The sequence below is a fragment of the Pristis pectinata genome, chromosome 17, assembly GCF_009764475.1.
Source record: "Pristis pectinata isolate sPriPec2 chromosome 17, sPriPec2.1.pri, whole genome shotgun sequence".
NCBI lineage: Eukaryota > Metazoa > Chordata > Chondrichthyes > Rhinopristiformes > Pristidae > Pristis > Pristis pectinata.
In genome coordinates, this window is record NC_067421.1 from 4,671,971 (window position 1) to 4,688,509 (window position 16,539).

Consider the following 16,539-nt stretch of genomic DNA (forward strand, 5'->3'; position numbering starts at 1 on the left):
TATATGATAAGTTGCATTTGCATACATAAGAACATAAGAAATAGGAGCAGGAGGAGGCCATCTGGCCCGTCAAGCCTGTTCCGCCATTCAGTAATATCATGGCTGATCTGCCGTGGACTCAGAACCACCTACCTGCCTTTTCTCCATAACCCTTAACTCCCCTACTATGCAAAAATCTGCATGAGGTAGCCTCTACTGCTTTCCTGGGCAGAGAATTCCACAGATTCACTACTCTGGGAAAAGCAGTTTCTCATCATCTCCGTCCTAAATCTGTTTCCCCGAATCTTGAGGCTATGTCTCCTAGTTCTCGTCTCACCTACCAGTGGAAACAACCTTCCTGCCTCTATCTTAGTTTTATATAAGATCCCCTCTAATTCTTCTGAATTCAAGGGAGTATAGCCCCAGGCGACTCAGTCTCTGCTCATATGCTAACCCCCTCATCTTTGGAATCAACGTGGACAACCAATGTACACCCCTCCAGCCTTTCCAACAGGGAACATGTCTATGAGGATGAAACGTGGAAACAGGATATCTGGTCAACCAGTCCATTTGGCATTTTATTTGTGTAAGTAGGTAGTTTTGTTCACATTTATCACCATGCTCTCGCATATACTTACAGTAATTTTATGTCTTTGCTGCTGCCGCAAAACAACAAATTTCACATCATATAAGTCTGTGATAACAAATCTGATTCTGATTCTTTCCTCCACAAGTCTAACCTCAAGGTAGTTTCTGTCTCAATCACTGACATCAGAACTGAAGTTTTTTAGGGTATGCATATTACTATATTTATCCTTATTCACAACCTGAAGGTACAACTTGTTGTAGTGAAGAAACACTTTCTGTTGCCCCTGCAAATGTCATTCTCTTTTACACATCTGAGCTACAGACATGAAGCTGCAAATTTGCTCTTAAATGAAAGATTCAATTTTCAGCTATGGCCATTAATCCCAGCATAATCATTACTTCTGGATTTACTATCTCAAGTCATTAATGAAGCAAAGCAAAGCAAATGGAGCTTGATTGCTTCCTGACATGCTGGAAGAGTATGGCAGGTTATCAAGTTAGCCACTGAGCTTTTCAAATGCAACCAGCTTTGCATATTTGTGCAGACATAAAGTCGAAAAGGTCAAATTTAGGAGTAAAAACATGGGAAATAAGGTCTTCCAGCAGAGAACTTTATATTCCCTTATGGAGCAAGCAGCATAATCATGAGTTTATTTTCAGCCCTGTGTTGCCACAGACATTTTTTTGTGAACTTTCACAGTTTTCAAGTGGTGTAAAACTGTAGTTTTGTACCTTGATGTTTGCACAGCTGAAAGAACTGTTTCATGATATGAGTAACAGTCCTGAGGTACAGCTAATGGTGTGAATTTGCGGCTGAGAATGTGGGTTCCTGCCTCAAGTGGTTGTATTCTGTGGGTGTATGAAGCAGTTGGTTTTCTCATTTTGCAGTAGACAACAGGAATAAACCTAATTTTGTTGTTTGAAACTTTGTGTGTCTCTATTGCTGAAGGTTTATTTCTTTGCTTGTCATCTTATGAAGACAAGCTTGAACATATCAGCTTGAACATTCATAATTGAAACCTGTACAATAAGACTCTGATAATCTGGCATCTGTTTGGAAATCCTGATGGTCAGGCACATGGCTCACTCTTTGGTGAGATCCAGCAGAGAGTCCTAATGCTGCCAGATTTTTGAATTTTTACAGTGATTGCTTTATCTTTCCAGCCCAGCCAATGAAAATTATCTGCTTTTATAGTTTTATATGGGGAATCTGTATATTAATGCAAGGTAACTTTGAGAACACCTCCAATTAAAGCATAAGAAAAGCAAAAAAAAATGCCATTGCTGGAAATCTTGGGGGGGGGGGGGGGGTTGGAAATAAAATCTCAGAGAGCTGAGGGAAATGGAATTATTGTTTTCAGTCAAGAGCCCTTCAACAGAACTGGAAAGGGAGAAAACTAGTGTGATTATAAACCTCTGCTGTAGTGCTATATATATCATTTGCTTCAAGACTATGAAATTCTTCACGATGATTCAATCAGGTGAATGTTGCATATTAGCGAGCATTCTGTGCAGGATTTGTTCAACCCCAACTACACCTCCTCCCACCCTGTCAGGACACCATCCCTTTTTCCTCAGTTTCTCTGTCTCTGCCACATCTGTCCTGAAGATGATACTTTCCACCCTAGGACTTCTGAAAAGTCCTCCTCCTTCATGAAAAGTGGCTTCCCCTTTGCCATTGTTGATGAAGCTCTCACATGCATTTCCTCCATTTCCCGCATGTCTGCTCTCATCCCCTCTCTCCCCAGACAGAACAGAGATAGAGTTCCCTTGGTGCTCACCTTTCACCCCACTACCTGCTGCATCCAGCACATTATACTTTGCTATTTCAGCCAGTGATAATGGGATCCACCACCAGTCATATCTTCCCCTCCGCAACCCCCCCGCCCCCACCGCTTTCTGCAGGGATCACTCTCTCTTTGACTCCCTAGTCCACTCATCCCTTCCAACCCACCCGTCCCCTGCCCCAGGCACTTTCCCCTGCAACCATTTGAGGTGGCACACTTGTCCCTTCACCTTCTCTCCCACCGCCAGCCAGGGACCTAAACAGCCCTTCCAGGTGAGGCAGAGATTCACATGCACCTCCTCCGATCAGTCTATTGCATTCAGTGCTCACAATGTGACCTCTTCTACATCAGGGAGGACAAGCATTGACTCTGTGACTGCTTTGAGGAGCACCTATGCTCTGCCCACAATGGCCATCTTGAGCTTCCAATTGCATGTCATTTCAACTCCCCTTCCCATTCCCACACCGACCTGTCTGTCCTTGTCCTTCTCCACCACCTCAGTGAGGCCAAACATACCAGAAGAACAACACCTCATTTCCTGCTTAGGCAGCCTACAACCCTGTGGTATGAAAATTGAATTTTACAATTTTACGTAACCCAGATCCACTGTATTCCTTTCCCACTTCTACCAGTCCACCCAGGTTCTCTTGCTCTGTTCACTTTCCCATCCCTCTCCCCTCATTACCAAATCTCATTACCCTCCCCCACCTAGTTCCATCTGCCTGTCACCTACATACCTGTCCAACTGGGATTCTTCTCCCTTGGTTCACCTTCCCTATCCTCTCCCCTCCCCCCACCTGGTTCCATCTGCCTATCGTCCCTCCCTTAACTGGTTCCACCTATCACCTACCAGCCTCTGTCTCTACCCTCTGCACCTCCTCCCACCTGGCTCCATTTCCCACCTCCACCCCCCCCCCCCCTTGTGTTACACCTATCACCCTCCCTCTCACTTCTGTATACTTGATATCTTCCCTCTGTATCCTCAGCCCTAACGTCTGACATGCTGATCATCCATTTGCCTCCACAGATGCTGCTTAACTCGCTGAGTTCTTCCACCAGTTTATTTTTTGCTCCAGATTCCAGCATCTGCTGTTTCTTGTGAGTCTGGCCCCTTTACAATTGCTTTTTCTTGTCTTTTTCCTCCCCGTGTGCAGAGCCAACCACGATGTTACAAACTTGCTTGTTTCTGCTTTCCTGAGAGGCTATTTACCCCAACGATATCCAACATGGTATATGTGTTTGAGAGACGGATGGTTACAGGGACTCCTGCACTACCAGCCTACACCCACTGGTCATACACCACCTTTTCTACCTCTATAGCTATTCCTTGTGGTGTGGTGAACTAAACGTACTATCCACAGCCAGATTGGGAATGCTCCATAGTGTATTTGAGTGCAACTCTAACAATGCAACAGTCAATCAGGAGCTGCATCTGGACACACTCCCTGCACACACTGGATGTTTCCCTCACAAAATGCTGGAGGAACTCAGCAGGGCAGACAGCATCTATGGAGAGAAAGACTGTCACAATGTTGAGCGAAGAGCAAGCTCGCAGAGAACTCAAATGCAGCACACTGGTACGAGACTGGAGTCAGGATGCTTCCTCAGAACCAAACACAGGTAGCAACTGGAAGGAATCTTGCCTCAGGGATCTGAGGTGGAGTCCCAACACTAAAACTGGATATCCTAAGAGGAACAGTGAAAGCGGAACTGCACTAGAGTTGACAACTTTAAGCAGCCAGGAGACAAAGTATACCCAAAGGTTGACCAATATTCTGGCAACTAGTGCTAGAGAAACCCGGGTACTTATGCTAGGCCCCGATGGGGTTCAGGTGTGTGTCATTATGCAGTTAGTCATGCAGGGAATCCATGTCCTGCCCAACAAGGCATCATCAATGGAGCCGAATCGAGGCCAGTACTCGGAACCGTGACATAAACAGTCGATGTTTCAGGTCGAGACCCTTCATCCCCCTCCCCATCCTTCTTATTCCGACTTCTGCCCTCTTCCTTTCCAGTCCTGATGAAGGGTCTCGACCCGAACCATCGACTGTTTATTTCCCTCCATAGATGCTCTCTGATCTGCTGAGTGTTTTTTCCAGCATTTTGTGTGTTGCTCCAGATTCCAGCATCTGCAGAATCTCTTGTGGAAGGGTGGAGAATAGGCAGGTAGTGCAGAGTACACCTGTGGCTGTTCCCCTCAATAACAGGTATACTGCTTTGGATACTGTTAGGGGCACGACCTACCAGGGGAAAACTGCAGTGACCAGATCTCTGGCACTGATCCTGGTTACGTGGCGCAAAAGGGAAGGGGGGAGAAGAAGAGAGCGGCAGTGACAGGTGATTCCATAGTAAGGGGGGCAGACAGGAGCTTCTGTGGACGTGAAGGAGACTCCCAAATGGTATGTTGCCTCCCGGGTGCCAGGGTCAGGGATGTCTCAGATTGGGTCCGCAGCATTCTGAAGGGGGAGAGTGAACAGCCAGAGGTCGTGGTACATATCTTGATACCAATGACGTACAGTGGCATGCAAAAGTTTGGGCACCCCTGGTCAAAATTTCTGTTACTGTGAATAGCTAAGCGAGTAAAAGATGACCTAATTTCCAAAAGGCATAAAGTTAAAGATGACACATTTCTTTAATATTTTAAGCAAGATTACTTTTTTATTTCCATCTTTTACCGTTTCAAAATAACAAAAAAGGAAAAAGGCCAGAAGCAAAAGTTTGGGCACCCTGCATGGTCAGTATTTAGTAACACCCTCTTTGGCAAGTAGCACAGCTTGTAAACGCTTTCTGTAGCCAGCTAAGAGTCTTTCATTTCTTGTTTGGAGGATTTTTGCCCATTCTTCCTTACAAAAGGCTTCTAGTTCTGTGTGATTCTTGGGCCGTCTTGCATGCACTGCTCTTTTGAGGTCTATCCACAGATTTTCATTGATGTTTGAGTCAGAGGACTGTGAGGGCCATGGCAAAACCTTCAGCTTGTGCCTCTTGAGGTAGCCCATTGTGGATTTTGACGTGTGTTTAGGATTGTTATCCTGTTGTAGAAGCCATCCTCTTTTCATCTTCAGCTTTTTTACAGAAGGTGTGATGGTTGCTTCCAGAATTTGCTGGTATTTAATTGAATTCATTCTTTCCTCTACCAGTGAAATGTTCCCCGTGCCACTGGCTGCAACACAAGCCCAAAGCATGATCGATCCATCCCCGTGCTTAACAGTTGGAGAGGTGTTCTTTTCATGAAATTCTGCACCCTTTTTTCTCCAAACATACCTTTGCTCATTGCAGCCAAAAAGTTCTATTTTAACTTCATCAGTCCACAGGACTTGTTTCCAAAATGCATCAAGCTTGTTTAGATGTTCCTTTGCAAACTTCTGACGCTGAATTTTGTGGTGAGGATGCAGGAAAGTTTGGAGAAAAAAGGGTGCAGAATTTCATGAAACGAACACCTCTCCAACTATTAAGCACGGGAGTGGATCGACCATGCTTTGGGCTTGTGTTGCAGCCAGTGGCACGGGGAACATTTCACTGGTAGAGGGAAGAATGAATTCAATTAAATACCAGCAAATTCTAGAAGCAACCATCACACCTTCTGTAAAAAAGCCGAAGATGAAAAGAGGATGGCTTCTATAACATGATAACGATCCTAAATGCACCTCAAGATCCACAATGGACTACCTCAAGAGACACAAGCTGAAGGTTTTGCCATGGCCCTCACAGTCTCCCGACCTAAACATCATCGAAAATCTGTGGATAGACCTCAAAAGAGCAGTGCATGCAAGACGGCCCAAGAATCTCACAGAACGAGAAGTCTTTTGCAAGGAAGAATGGGCAAAAATCCCCCAAACAAGAATTGAAAGACTCTTGGCTGGCTACAGAAAACGTATACAAGCTGTGATACTTGCCAAAGGGGGTGTTACTAAGTACTGACAATGCAGGGTGTCCAAACTTTTGCTTCTGGCCCTTTTCCTTATTTGTTATTTTGAAACTGTAAAAGATGGAAATAAAAAAGTAATCTTGCTTAAAATATTAAAGAAATGTGTCATCTTTAACTTTATGCCTTTTGTAAATCAGGTCATCTTTTACTCGCTTAGCTATTCACAGTAACAGAAATTTTGACCAGGGGTGCCCAAACTTTTGCATGCCACTGTAGGTAGGAAAAGAGATGAGGTCTGAAGACAGAATATAGGGAGCTAGGTAGGAAGCTGAAAAGCAGGACCTCAAGGGTAGTGAAGGTAAGAATAGGTTGGTTTGGCAGATGAATGCATGGCTGAGGAGTTGGTGCAGGGGGCAGGGATCATTGATCATTGATCATTGGGATCTCTTCTGCAGAAGGTATGACCTGTACAGAAGGGACGGGTTACTCCTGAACTGGAGGGGGACCAATATTCTTGCGGGCAGGTTTGCTAGAACTGTTGGGGAGGGTTTAAACTAGTTTGACAGGGGGATGGGAACCAGAGTGATAGGTGCATTCAGTGTACAAGTAGATGCAGAGTGTAGAAAGACTGTGAGGAAGGATCGGCATTTGAAAGGCAAAATTGCAGTCAGTTGGACGGGCTAAAGTGTGTCTACTTTAATGCGAGAAGTATCAGGAACATGGTTGATGAACTTAGAGTGTGGGTAAGTACGTGGAACTATGATGTGGTGGCCATTACAGAGACTTGGCTGTCACAAGGGCAGGAATGGGTGCTGGATATTCCGGGGTTTCGATGTTTCAAAAGGGAGAGGGATGGAGGTAAAAGAGGTGGGGGAGTGGCTTTGCTGACCAGGGGGTGTCACAGCTGTAGAAAGGGAGGATGTCCTGGAGGGATCGTTTACTGAGTCAGTGTGGGTGGAAGTCTGAAACAGAAACAGGAAGGGAGCGATTACTCTATTGGGAGTATTCTACAGACCCCTCCCCTCCTCCCCCAATAGCAGCAGAGACACTGAGGAGCAGATTGGGAGGCAAATTTTGGAGAGATGCAAAAAGTAACAGGGTGTTGTCTTGGGTCATTTCAGATTCCCTAATATTGATTAGCACCTCCTTAGTGTAAAGGGGATAGATGGGACAGAGTTTGTTTAGGTGTGTCCAGGAAGGATTTCTGACACAGTATGTGGACAGGCTGACTAGAGGAGAGCCTGGTAGTAGGCAATGAGCCTTATCAGGTTTCAGATCTCTCGGTGGGAGAGCGTTTTGGAGATAGTGGCCATAACTCCTTGACCTTTACCATAGCCTTGGAGGGGAATAGGAGCAGATGATTTGGGAAAGTCTTTAACTTGGGGAGTGGGAATTATGATGCTATTAGGCAGCAACTTGGGAGCGTAAATTGGGAACAGATGTTCTTGGGGAAGTTCACAGTGGAAATGTGGAGGTTGTTTAAGGAGGACTTGCATGGGGTTCTGGATAGGTTTGTCCCATTGAGGCTGGGTAAGGATGGTAGAGTGAAGGAACCGTGGTTGACAGGAGATGTAGAATATCTCGTCAAGAGGAAGAAAGCTTACCTAAGGTTCAAAAAGAATGGATCAGACAGGGCTCTGGAGAGTTACAAGGTAACCAGGAGGGAGCTTAAGAATGGACTTCGGAGAGCTGGAAGGAGGCATGAGAAGGCCTTGGTGAGTAGGACATCACTTATTTGAAGGAGGATGACCAGAGTGAGGGATAAAAGAGGAAACATGCCTGGAGTCGGAAGAGGTAGGGGAGGTCCTTAATGACTACTTTGCATCAGTATTCACCAGTGAGAGGGATCTTGGTGTGTGTGAGGATAGCATTAGAGAGGCTAATACGCTAGGGCATGTCAACGTGAGGAAAGTGGATGTGCGGGACCTTCTGAAAAACATTAGGATAGGTAAATCACTGGGGCCGAACGGGATATATCCAAGGTTATTACAGGAAGTGGGGGAAGAGATTGCTGCACCTTTGATGATGATCTTTGCGTCCTCACTGGCCACAGGAGTATTGCCAGGTGATTGGAGGGTGGCAAATGTTGTTCCTTTGTTTAAGACAGGATTTATGGGCATTTGGAGAAGCATAGACTGATTAGGGACAGTCAGCATGGCTTTGTGCGGGGCAGGTCATGCTTCACAAGCCTGATTGAATTCTTTGGGGATGTGACAAAGCACATTGATGAAGGGAGAGCAGTGAATGTGGTGTACATGGATTTTAGTAAGGCGCTTGATAAGGTTCCTCATGAAAGGTTTATTCAAAAAGTCAGGAGGCATGGGATCCAGGGACATTTGGCTGTGTGGATTCAGAATTGGCTCATCCATAGAAGACACAAGATGGTGGTAAAGGGAGCGTATTCTGCCTGGAGGTCAGTGACCAGTGGTGTTCTGGGACCCTTGCTCTTTGTGATTTTTATAAAACACTTGGATGAGGATGTGGAAGGGTGGGTTAGTAAATTTACTGATGACACAAAGGTTGGTGGTGTTGTGGATAGTGTAGAAGGTTGCTGTAGGTTACAGCAGGACATCGATAGAACGCAGACCTGGGCTGAGAATTGGGAGATGGAGTTCAACCCAGGAAAGTGTGAAGTGATACACTTTGGAAGATCGAATTTGAAGGCAGAATACAAGGTTAATGGCAGGACTCTTAACAGTATGGAGGATCTTGGGGTCCATGTCCATAGATCCCTCAAGGTTGCCAAGCAGGTTGATAAGGTTGTTAAGTTGGTGTATGGTGTGTAGGCCTTCATTAGTCAGGGATATTGAGTTCAAGAGCTACAAGTTAATGTTGCAGCTCAAAAGAACTCTGGTTAGACCACACTTGGAGTATTGTATTTAGTTCTGGTCGCCTCATTATAGGAAGGATGTGGAAGCTTTGGAGAGGGTGCAGAGGTGATTTACCAGGATGCTGCCTGGATTGGAGAGCATGTCTTATGAGGATAGGTTGAGTGAGCTCGGGATTTTCTCTTTGAAGAGGAGGAGGATGAGAGGTGACATGATAGAGGTGTACAAGATGATAAGAAGCATAGATCAAGTGGACAGTCAGAGAATTTTTCCCAGGGCGAAAATGACTAACACGTAATTTTAAGGTGATTGAAGGGAGATATAAGGGGGATGTCAGAAGTATGTTTTTTACACAGAGAGTGGTGGGTGCGTGGAATGCATTGCCAGCAGAGGTTGCGGGGCAGATACATTTAAGAGATTCTTAGATAGCCACATGAATTATAGAAAAATGGAGGGCTATGTGGGAGGGAAGGGTCAGATAGATAATATAACAGGATAAAATGTCAGCACAACATTGTGGGCCGAAGGGCCTGTACTGTACTGTGATGTTCTATGTTCTGTGTCTCTGGATGTTTCCCTGATTGCCCATGTATTGCAGGAGGAGCATTCCACAGGTATGAGTTCTCCTGCCATACCCTTAGACTCAGCACTTTGTTAGTCCCCTTTAGCTCAGAATACTGGTTATGCTAGGGACCTCCTATTTTAAACTCTAGCTACTGCAATCTAACATTCCTGACAGTTAGTCAGGTAGAAAATACCCACCCAGTTGATACTCATTGATTATGCCCCTCACCAACACCCCTTCCCTCACTGATGCCTGCACTATATTCCAGGATTGACTGTGCAAAACCATTTTGTGGTTTCTAGTTATTTGTGAGGCTGAACAATGAACATCAGCCAAATAATCAAATGTCAAAGCATCACACCTGAGTGCGTATAAACCCTTCGTTGATCTTCATTAATACATGTCTGGCTTGGCTGCCCAGTTTATTGACCAGTTTTATTATCTGTAGCAGGGATTGAAATGTAGTCAAAGCCAAAACACTCCTGGAAGGTGAAACTTACCTGGATATGTAGGGTCTAGAACATAGTCAAAGTCGAGTTTATTGGCACATGCATAAGTACATGTATGCACAGGTGCAATGAAAAACTTACTTGTAGCAGTATTACAGGCACAGAGCATCATATAAGTAGCATTCACAAGAAAAACATAAACTAATTTTTTACAAGGAAGAGCAATTGGAAAAATAAAGTCCATTTTAATGCAAAGTGATCAAAGTGGTCATAGTGTTGCTCAATTGTAGTGATTAGGGTTGTGCAGGTTAGTTCAAGAACCAAATGGTTGAAGGGAAGTCGCTGCTCTTGAATCTGGTGGTGTGGGTCTTCAGGCCCGATTCTAGCTGCGAGAGATTGTATGGCCCAGATGGTGGGAAATTTTGATGATGGATGTTGCCTTCTTGAGGCAGTGCCTCTTTTAGATACTACCAATAGTCATCACCTTCACCATTGAAAGAAGCACTGGAATACAGGCAGCAATCAAAAATTTGTCATGGAAATTTTATTTACTTATAACGTTAGCTGAAACAAATTGACTTTGTGAAGATGAGATGAACTATTTTTCCCTACACACTGCAATAGAGATTTGATATTTTTATTTTCTTGCAGAGTGAACCAGATTTGGAGAAAGGGTTGGAGATGCGAAAATGGGTTCTGTCTGGAATCCTAGCCAGCGAGGAAACATACCTGAATCACCTAGAGGCTCTCTTATTGGTATGTAAAGTGCCCTTTTTCTACAAAGCAAATCCAGTTAATATTTAGTCAACAACAAGATATAGTCTAATCAAGCAGCAATGGAAAACTGAAGGATGATATTCGTGAGGAGCAGGAGCAGAACTAGACAATATCGCTCTTCGAGCTTTACCATTTATGGCCAATCAGATTGTTTACTCAACTATACTTTGCTCCATGATCCGCATAGTCCTTAGCACTTACTTCCTGAAATTAATATGTCTTTGCCTTAACTATACATTGCAATGGCACCCACAGCTCTCTGGGGTAGAGAATTCCTACAGTTCACAACTCTTTGTGAGCAGGGGTTTCTTCTGATAGTTTTTATCCTGAGATGATATACCCTAGTTCTGAATTATCCCACCAGAGGAAATATCCTCACAGCATCCACTCCATCAAAACTATTCAGAACCTTTTTCTCTTTTCATTGATGTTAAATGTGCCATTGTTTTGATACTGTTCTTCTTCAAGTCTAAATGCAAAATGCAATATGATTGAGTTGCTATGGAAGTGAGTGTAATAATCCCTGCTGTAGTTAAGATTTGTGTGAAGATACATCTGGCAGATTACAACATATTATTCTCAATGTCATCTCTTTCTTTTAGTGTTGAAGTATTTGATGACTGGGGTTGAGTGCTAAAAATGTTTATCACTTCAGTAAACACAAAAAGTCGCTGAAAATGTGAACACCGTCATCATATTGTGGAAAAACTGACAATGTACCTGGCTATAGACTGGAAGTCTCTAAAAAGTGATATACCACAGAGACTGGTGCTGGGATCTTTGTTGTTTGTAATATATATAAATGACTTGGATGAGAATGTAGGTGATCTGATTAGTAAGTTTTCAGAAGACATGAAAATTGGTGGAGTCGTAGATAGTAAAGAAGGTTGTGTCAGGATACAATGGGACATAGATCCGCTGGAAAGTTGGGTGAAGTGGTGGCAGTGGTCCAGGCAAGTGTGAGGTAATGCACTTTGAAGTCAAATTCTGGTAGGACATAAAAAGTGACCTTAGGAGGGTTGATGTACTGAGGGACCTTGTGATGCAAGTCCATAGCCCACTGAAAGTGGTGACAGAGGTAGTGAAAAAGACATTTGGTGTGCTTGTCTTCATAGGTTGAGGCATTGAGTACAAGAGGTGGGACATCATGTTGCAGCTGTACAAAACATTGGTTAGACTGCACTTGGAGTATTGTGTAGAGTTCAGGTCACTACACTATAGGAAGGGAGTGGTAGCAATAGAGGGAGTGCAGAAGAGATTCACCAGGATGTTGCCTAGAATGGATGGCTGTAGTTAAAAGGAGAAAAAGGATCAACTAGGTTTGTTTTCTCTGAAGTAAAGGTGGCCGAGGGGTGACCTTATCGAGGTTTATAAAATTATGAGGGGCATAGATAGAATAGATAGGGTTTTTATCCCAGGGCAGGGGTGTCTAGAACTAGAGGCACAGGTTTAAGGTGAGGGGGAGATCTGAGGGATAAGTTTTTCCACACAGAGCCTGGTGGGTATCTGGAGTGAGTTGCCAGAGGAGGTGGTGGTGTCAGATACAGCTACAACATTTAGACTGGTACATGGATAGGAAAAGAAGGATATGGGCTTAATGCGGGCAAATGGAATTAGTGTAGGTAGGCATCACAGTCAGCGTGGGCGATGTGGACCAAAAGGGCCTGTTTTGGTGCTGTACAGCTCTATGATTCTACGATCCTCTTAAATGCCAGTGTCCTCCCTCAGGCTAATATCCTTGACATTCATTTGGCTCCATGGGGCAGACTATGTCATTCACATTAGAATACTGAAACACACAACATAATCCCAAAACCAGGCACATCTTCCCCTCCTCACCAGCGGCACACCACTGGTCACAACCCTCTACCACCACCCTCTGACTCCTTCCACCAAGCCAATTTTGTGTCCAATTGGTTTGCTCACTCTGGATCCCATGTGATCTCACCTTTAAGGTCAGCTACCATGTGGGATCTTGTCAAAGGCCTTGCTTAAAGTCCATGTAGACAACATCTACCGCCCTGCCCTCTTCAATCCTCTTGGTCACCTCTTCAAAATAAACTCAATCAAATTTGTGGGACACCATCTCCCACGAACAAAGCCATGCTGATTTTCCCTAATCAGTCCACTTAACAATCGTCCTGAACCAAATCAGCAGGGGATGGGAGGTAATGTCCCCTTCAGCTTCTCTAAGCAACAGCCGTAAATTGGAATGTTAGCTTGCTTTACGAAGACCCAAAGTCTCAATAATAATAAATGGGAAGTGACCAGCTGGCTGTATTGAGATGAGACTGTTCAGGACATCCCCACTAGCATCTTGGACTTCAGTAGCAGGCAAAAGAGCTGGCAGTTACCATGGTAATAAGAAATAACAAGACACACATGAAAAATTGAAGTCCTATATGAACTGGCAGGAGCAATCAATTCCATGTACTCCAAAAGAATGAGGCACGGGTCAGGTACGGGCAGCTAGGATCAAGTGAGACCCTGGAAGGATATAGGGGATGCAGGAGTGTACTTAAGAAGGAAATCAAAAGGGCAAAAAAGGGGTATGAGATATTTTTGGCAGAGAAGATTAAGGAGAATCCAAAGAGATTTTATAAGTAGGGGAAAAGAGTAACTAGAGAGAGAATAGGGCCCCTCAAAGACCAAAGGGGACATCTCTGTGTGGAGCTGCAGGAGATGGGCAAGGTCCTCAATAAATATTTCTCCTCTGTTTTTACCGTGGAGAAGGACATGAAGACTTCCGACCTTGAGATGGTTAATGGGGATAGTCCACATTACAGCCTAGGAGATCCTGGATGTCTTAAAGCACCCAAAGATAGATAAATCTCCAGGGCCTGATAAGGTATATCCAAGACCACTGTGGGAAGCTAGAGAAGAAATTGCAGGAGCTCTGGCTGAGATATATGCATCGTCATTAGCATTGGGTGAAGTGCCTGAAGACTAGAAGGTGGCTAATGCTGTGCATTTATTTAAGAAGGGCTGCAAAGAAAAACCTAGGAACCATAGACCAGTAAGCCTAACATCTGTGGTAAGTACATAAGTTACTAGAGTGGGTTCTGAGTGATAAGATATGAATGCATTTGGAAAAACAGGTGTTGATTAGGGATAGTCAGCAGGGGTTTGTGGGTGGAAGATCATGTCTCATGAATTTGATTGAGTTTTTTGAAGATATCGCCCAGAAGGTTGATGAAGGCAGGGTGGTAGACATGGTCTATGTAGATTTCAGCAAGGCCTTTGATAAGGTTCAGCATGGTAGGCTGCTAGGAAAAGTTAGATCACATGGGATCCAGGGAGAGCTGGCTAATTGGAAAGAGAATTGGCTTGATGGTAGGAAGCAAGGGGTGATGGTGGAAGGTTGCTTTTCAGACTGGAGGCCCGTGACTAGTGATGTTCCCCAGGGGTCAGTGCTAGGCCCATTGCTATTTGTAATCTATATCAATTATTTGTATGAGAATGTACATGGCATTTTTAGTAAGTTTGCAGACAAGATTAAAATAGGTGGTGTTGTAGATGGTGAAGATGGTTATCAGGATTTACAGAAGGACCTTGATCAGCTGGGTAAGTGGGCCAAGGAAGGGCAAATGGAGTTTAATTTGAATAAATGTGAGATGTTGCATTTTGGGAAGACAAATGAGGGTATGACTTTCACAGTGAACAGTAGGGCCCCAGGGAGTGTTGTGGAACAGAGGGACCTTAGGAGTACAAGTACATGGTTCCCTGAAACTGGCATTGCAAGTAGACAGGGTGGTGAAGAAGGCTTTTGGCACACTGGCCTTCATCAGTCAGGGCACTGAGTATAGCAGTTGGGATGTTATGTTGCAGTTGTACAAGATGTTGGTGAGGCTGCATTTGGAGTATTGTGTTCAGTCTTGGTCACCCTGCCATCGGACCCTTGTCTCACATGCAGAGGAGATTTACGAGAATGTTGCCGGAACTCAAAGGACTGAGTTATGCAGAGAGGTTGAGCAGGCTGGGATTTTATTCATTGGAGCACAGCAGAATGAGGGGTGATCTTATAGAGGTGTATAAAATCATGAGGGACATAGATAGGGTGAATGGGCACAGTCTTTTTCCCAGGATTGGGGAATCAAGAACTAGAGGGCATAGGTTTAAGGTGAGAATGGAGAGATTTACTATGAACAAGGGAAACTAAGGACTGCAGATGCTAGAATTTCAACGAAAAAACAACATGATGCTGGAGGAACTCAGCAGGCCAGGCAGCATCCTTGGAGAAAAGCAAACAGTCAATGTTTGGTGTCAGGACCTTTCTGCAAGGAAGCCCAATATATAGGGGGGAGAAACAGAGCAGTGATTGGTGTACTAGGAATGAGGGGCAACTTTTTCACACAAAGGCTGGTAGCTACATGGAATGAGCTGCCAGAGGAAGTGGTTGAGGCAGGTATAATAACAACATTTAAAAGGCACTTGGATAAGTACATGGATAGGAAAGGTTTAGAGGGATATGGACCAAACACAGGCAAATGGGACTAGCTTAAATGGGAATCTTGGTCAGCATGGACTAATTGGGCCGACGGGCCTGTTTCTGTGCTCTCTGATTGTTCCAGTACCAATAGCAGTATATCAATAGTGCAGTCACCTCTAGTGCTATATACTGGGGGTTGGGAAATGGAATTTGCCCAAGTAACTCCATTTTTTGACCAACGTGATATTGTGGGCCAATGGCTGCTTTCTTTGCTGTTAATTTCTAGAATTCTGTTATTCACTGTCTCACCAATCATCTGTTTGACTTTCCATGACGTAAAACTTAAAGTCAAAAGCTTTCTCCCATTTTGCTCTTGTTGTCTTCTCTCACCTTTCCTATCTCTTCAGTAATATTAGTGGAGCCTTTAACAATCTTTGCCCAACTGTCTTTAATTCCTTTTCTGATACTCTCGGCCAGTTGACCTCTTTCCAGCTTCCCTAAATCTGTTTTGATGAAGTTGGAAAATTTAAAAAATCAATATGCGAGCATGAAAACATAATCGCAGCAGAACAGAATTGTACATGGAAATGACTTGTTTGATCACAGTTGCTGTTGTTTGTCACCTGCATTGTGACATTTTATAGTGATGATTCTGTATTTTTTGGAAGCAGGTTTTTGAAAGTTTATTGACAAGTTGTATTTGTACAAGAGCCTTCATTTTATATCTCTATGTTGTAGCCTATGAAGCCTCTTAAAGCAGCTGCCACTACATCTCAACCCGTGCTCACCAACCAACAAATAGAGACCATCTTCTTCAAGGTTCCTGAGCTTTACGAAATACACAAGGAATTCTATGATGGCCTGTTTCCCAGAGTTCAGCAGTGGAGTCACCATCAGTGTGTTGGAGATCTCTTTCAAAAACTGGTAAACTTTGTTAGACTCAACTATAAAATTATTCTAAACATCTAAGTAAGTTACATTAATTAAATTTCTCTCTCAAACATTTTCAACAAATTTATGAGGCTTGACCTGCTACATCTTGTGGAGCTTGCACTTCCTAAAGGAATATTGAAAATATCAACTAATATACTGTTAAGCATTTTCTAATACTTACGTTAGGTTAAATGAGCCATAATTTTATGCCTTGTTGATGCCTCAGAGGAGATTCAAATATTCCCTTTCAAATATCTGGCAACTTTTCCTTCCCTGTAAACCAAAGGTGTTCCCTTATTGGCTTGAATCTGTGCTTGCTTAGTGTTTATTAAAATAAAT

The 16,539-nt window shown here is 43.9% G+C and overlaps 1 protein-coding gene across 3 annotated transcripts in view; it reads left to right on the forward strand.

Moving 5' to 3' along the window:
* si:dkey-91m11.5 (PH_BCR_vertebrate and RhoGAP_Bcr domain-containing protein) overlaps positions 1–16,539 on the forward strand; it is a 362,049-nt gene that overhangs the window by 100,378 nt on the left and 245,132 nt on the right. For all 3 annotated transcript variants that reach the window (XM_052032051.1, XM_052032049.1, XM_052032050.1), the window contains exons 3-4: positions 10,713–10,817; positions 16,006–16,191. In XM_052032051.1, coding sequence (XP_051888011.1) covers positions 10,713–10,817; positions 16,006–16,191 — 291 coding nt within the window. The remainder of the gene's footprint in view (positions 1–10,712; positions 10,818–16,005; positions 16,192–16,539) is intronic.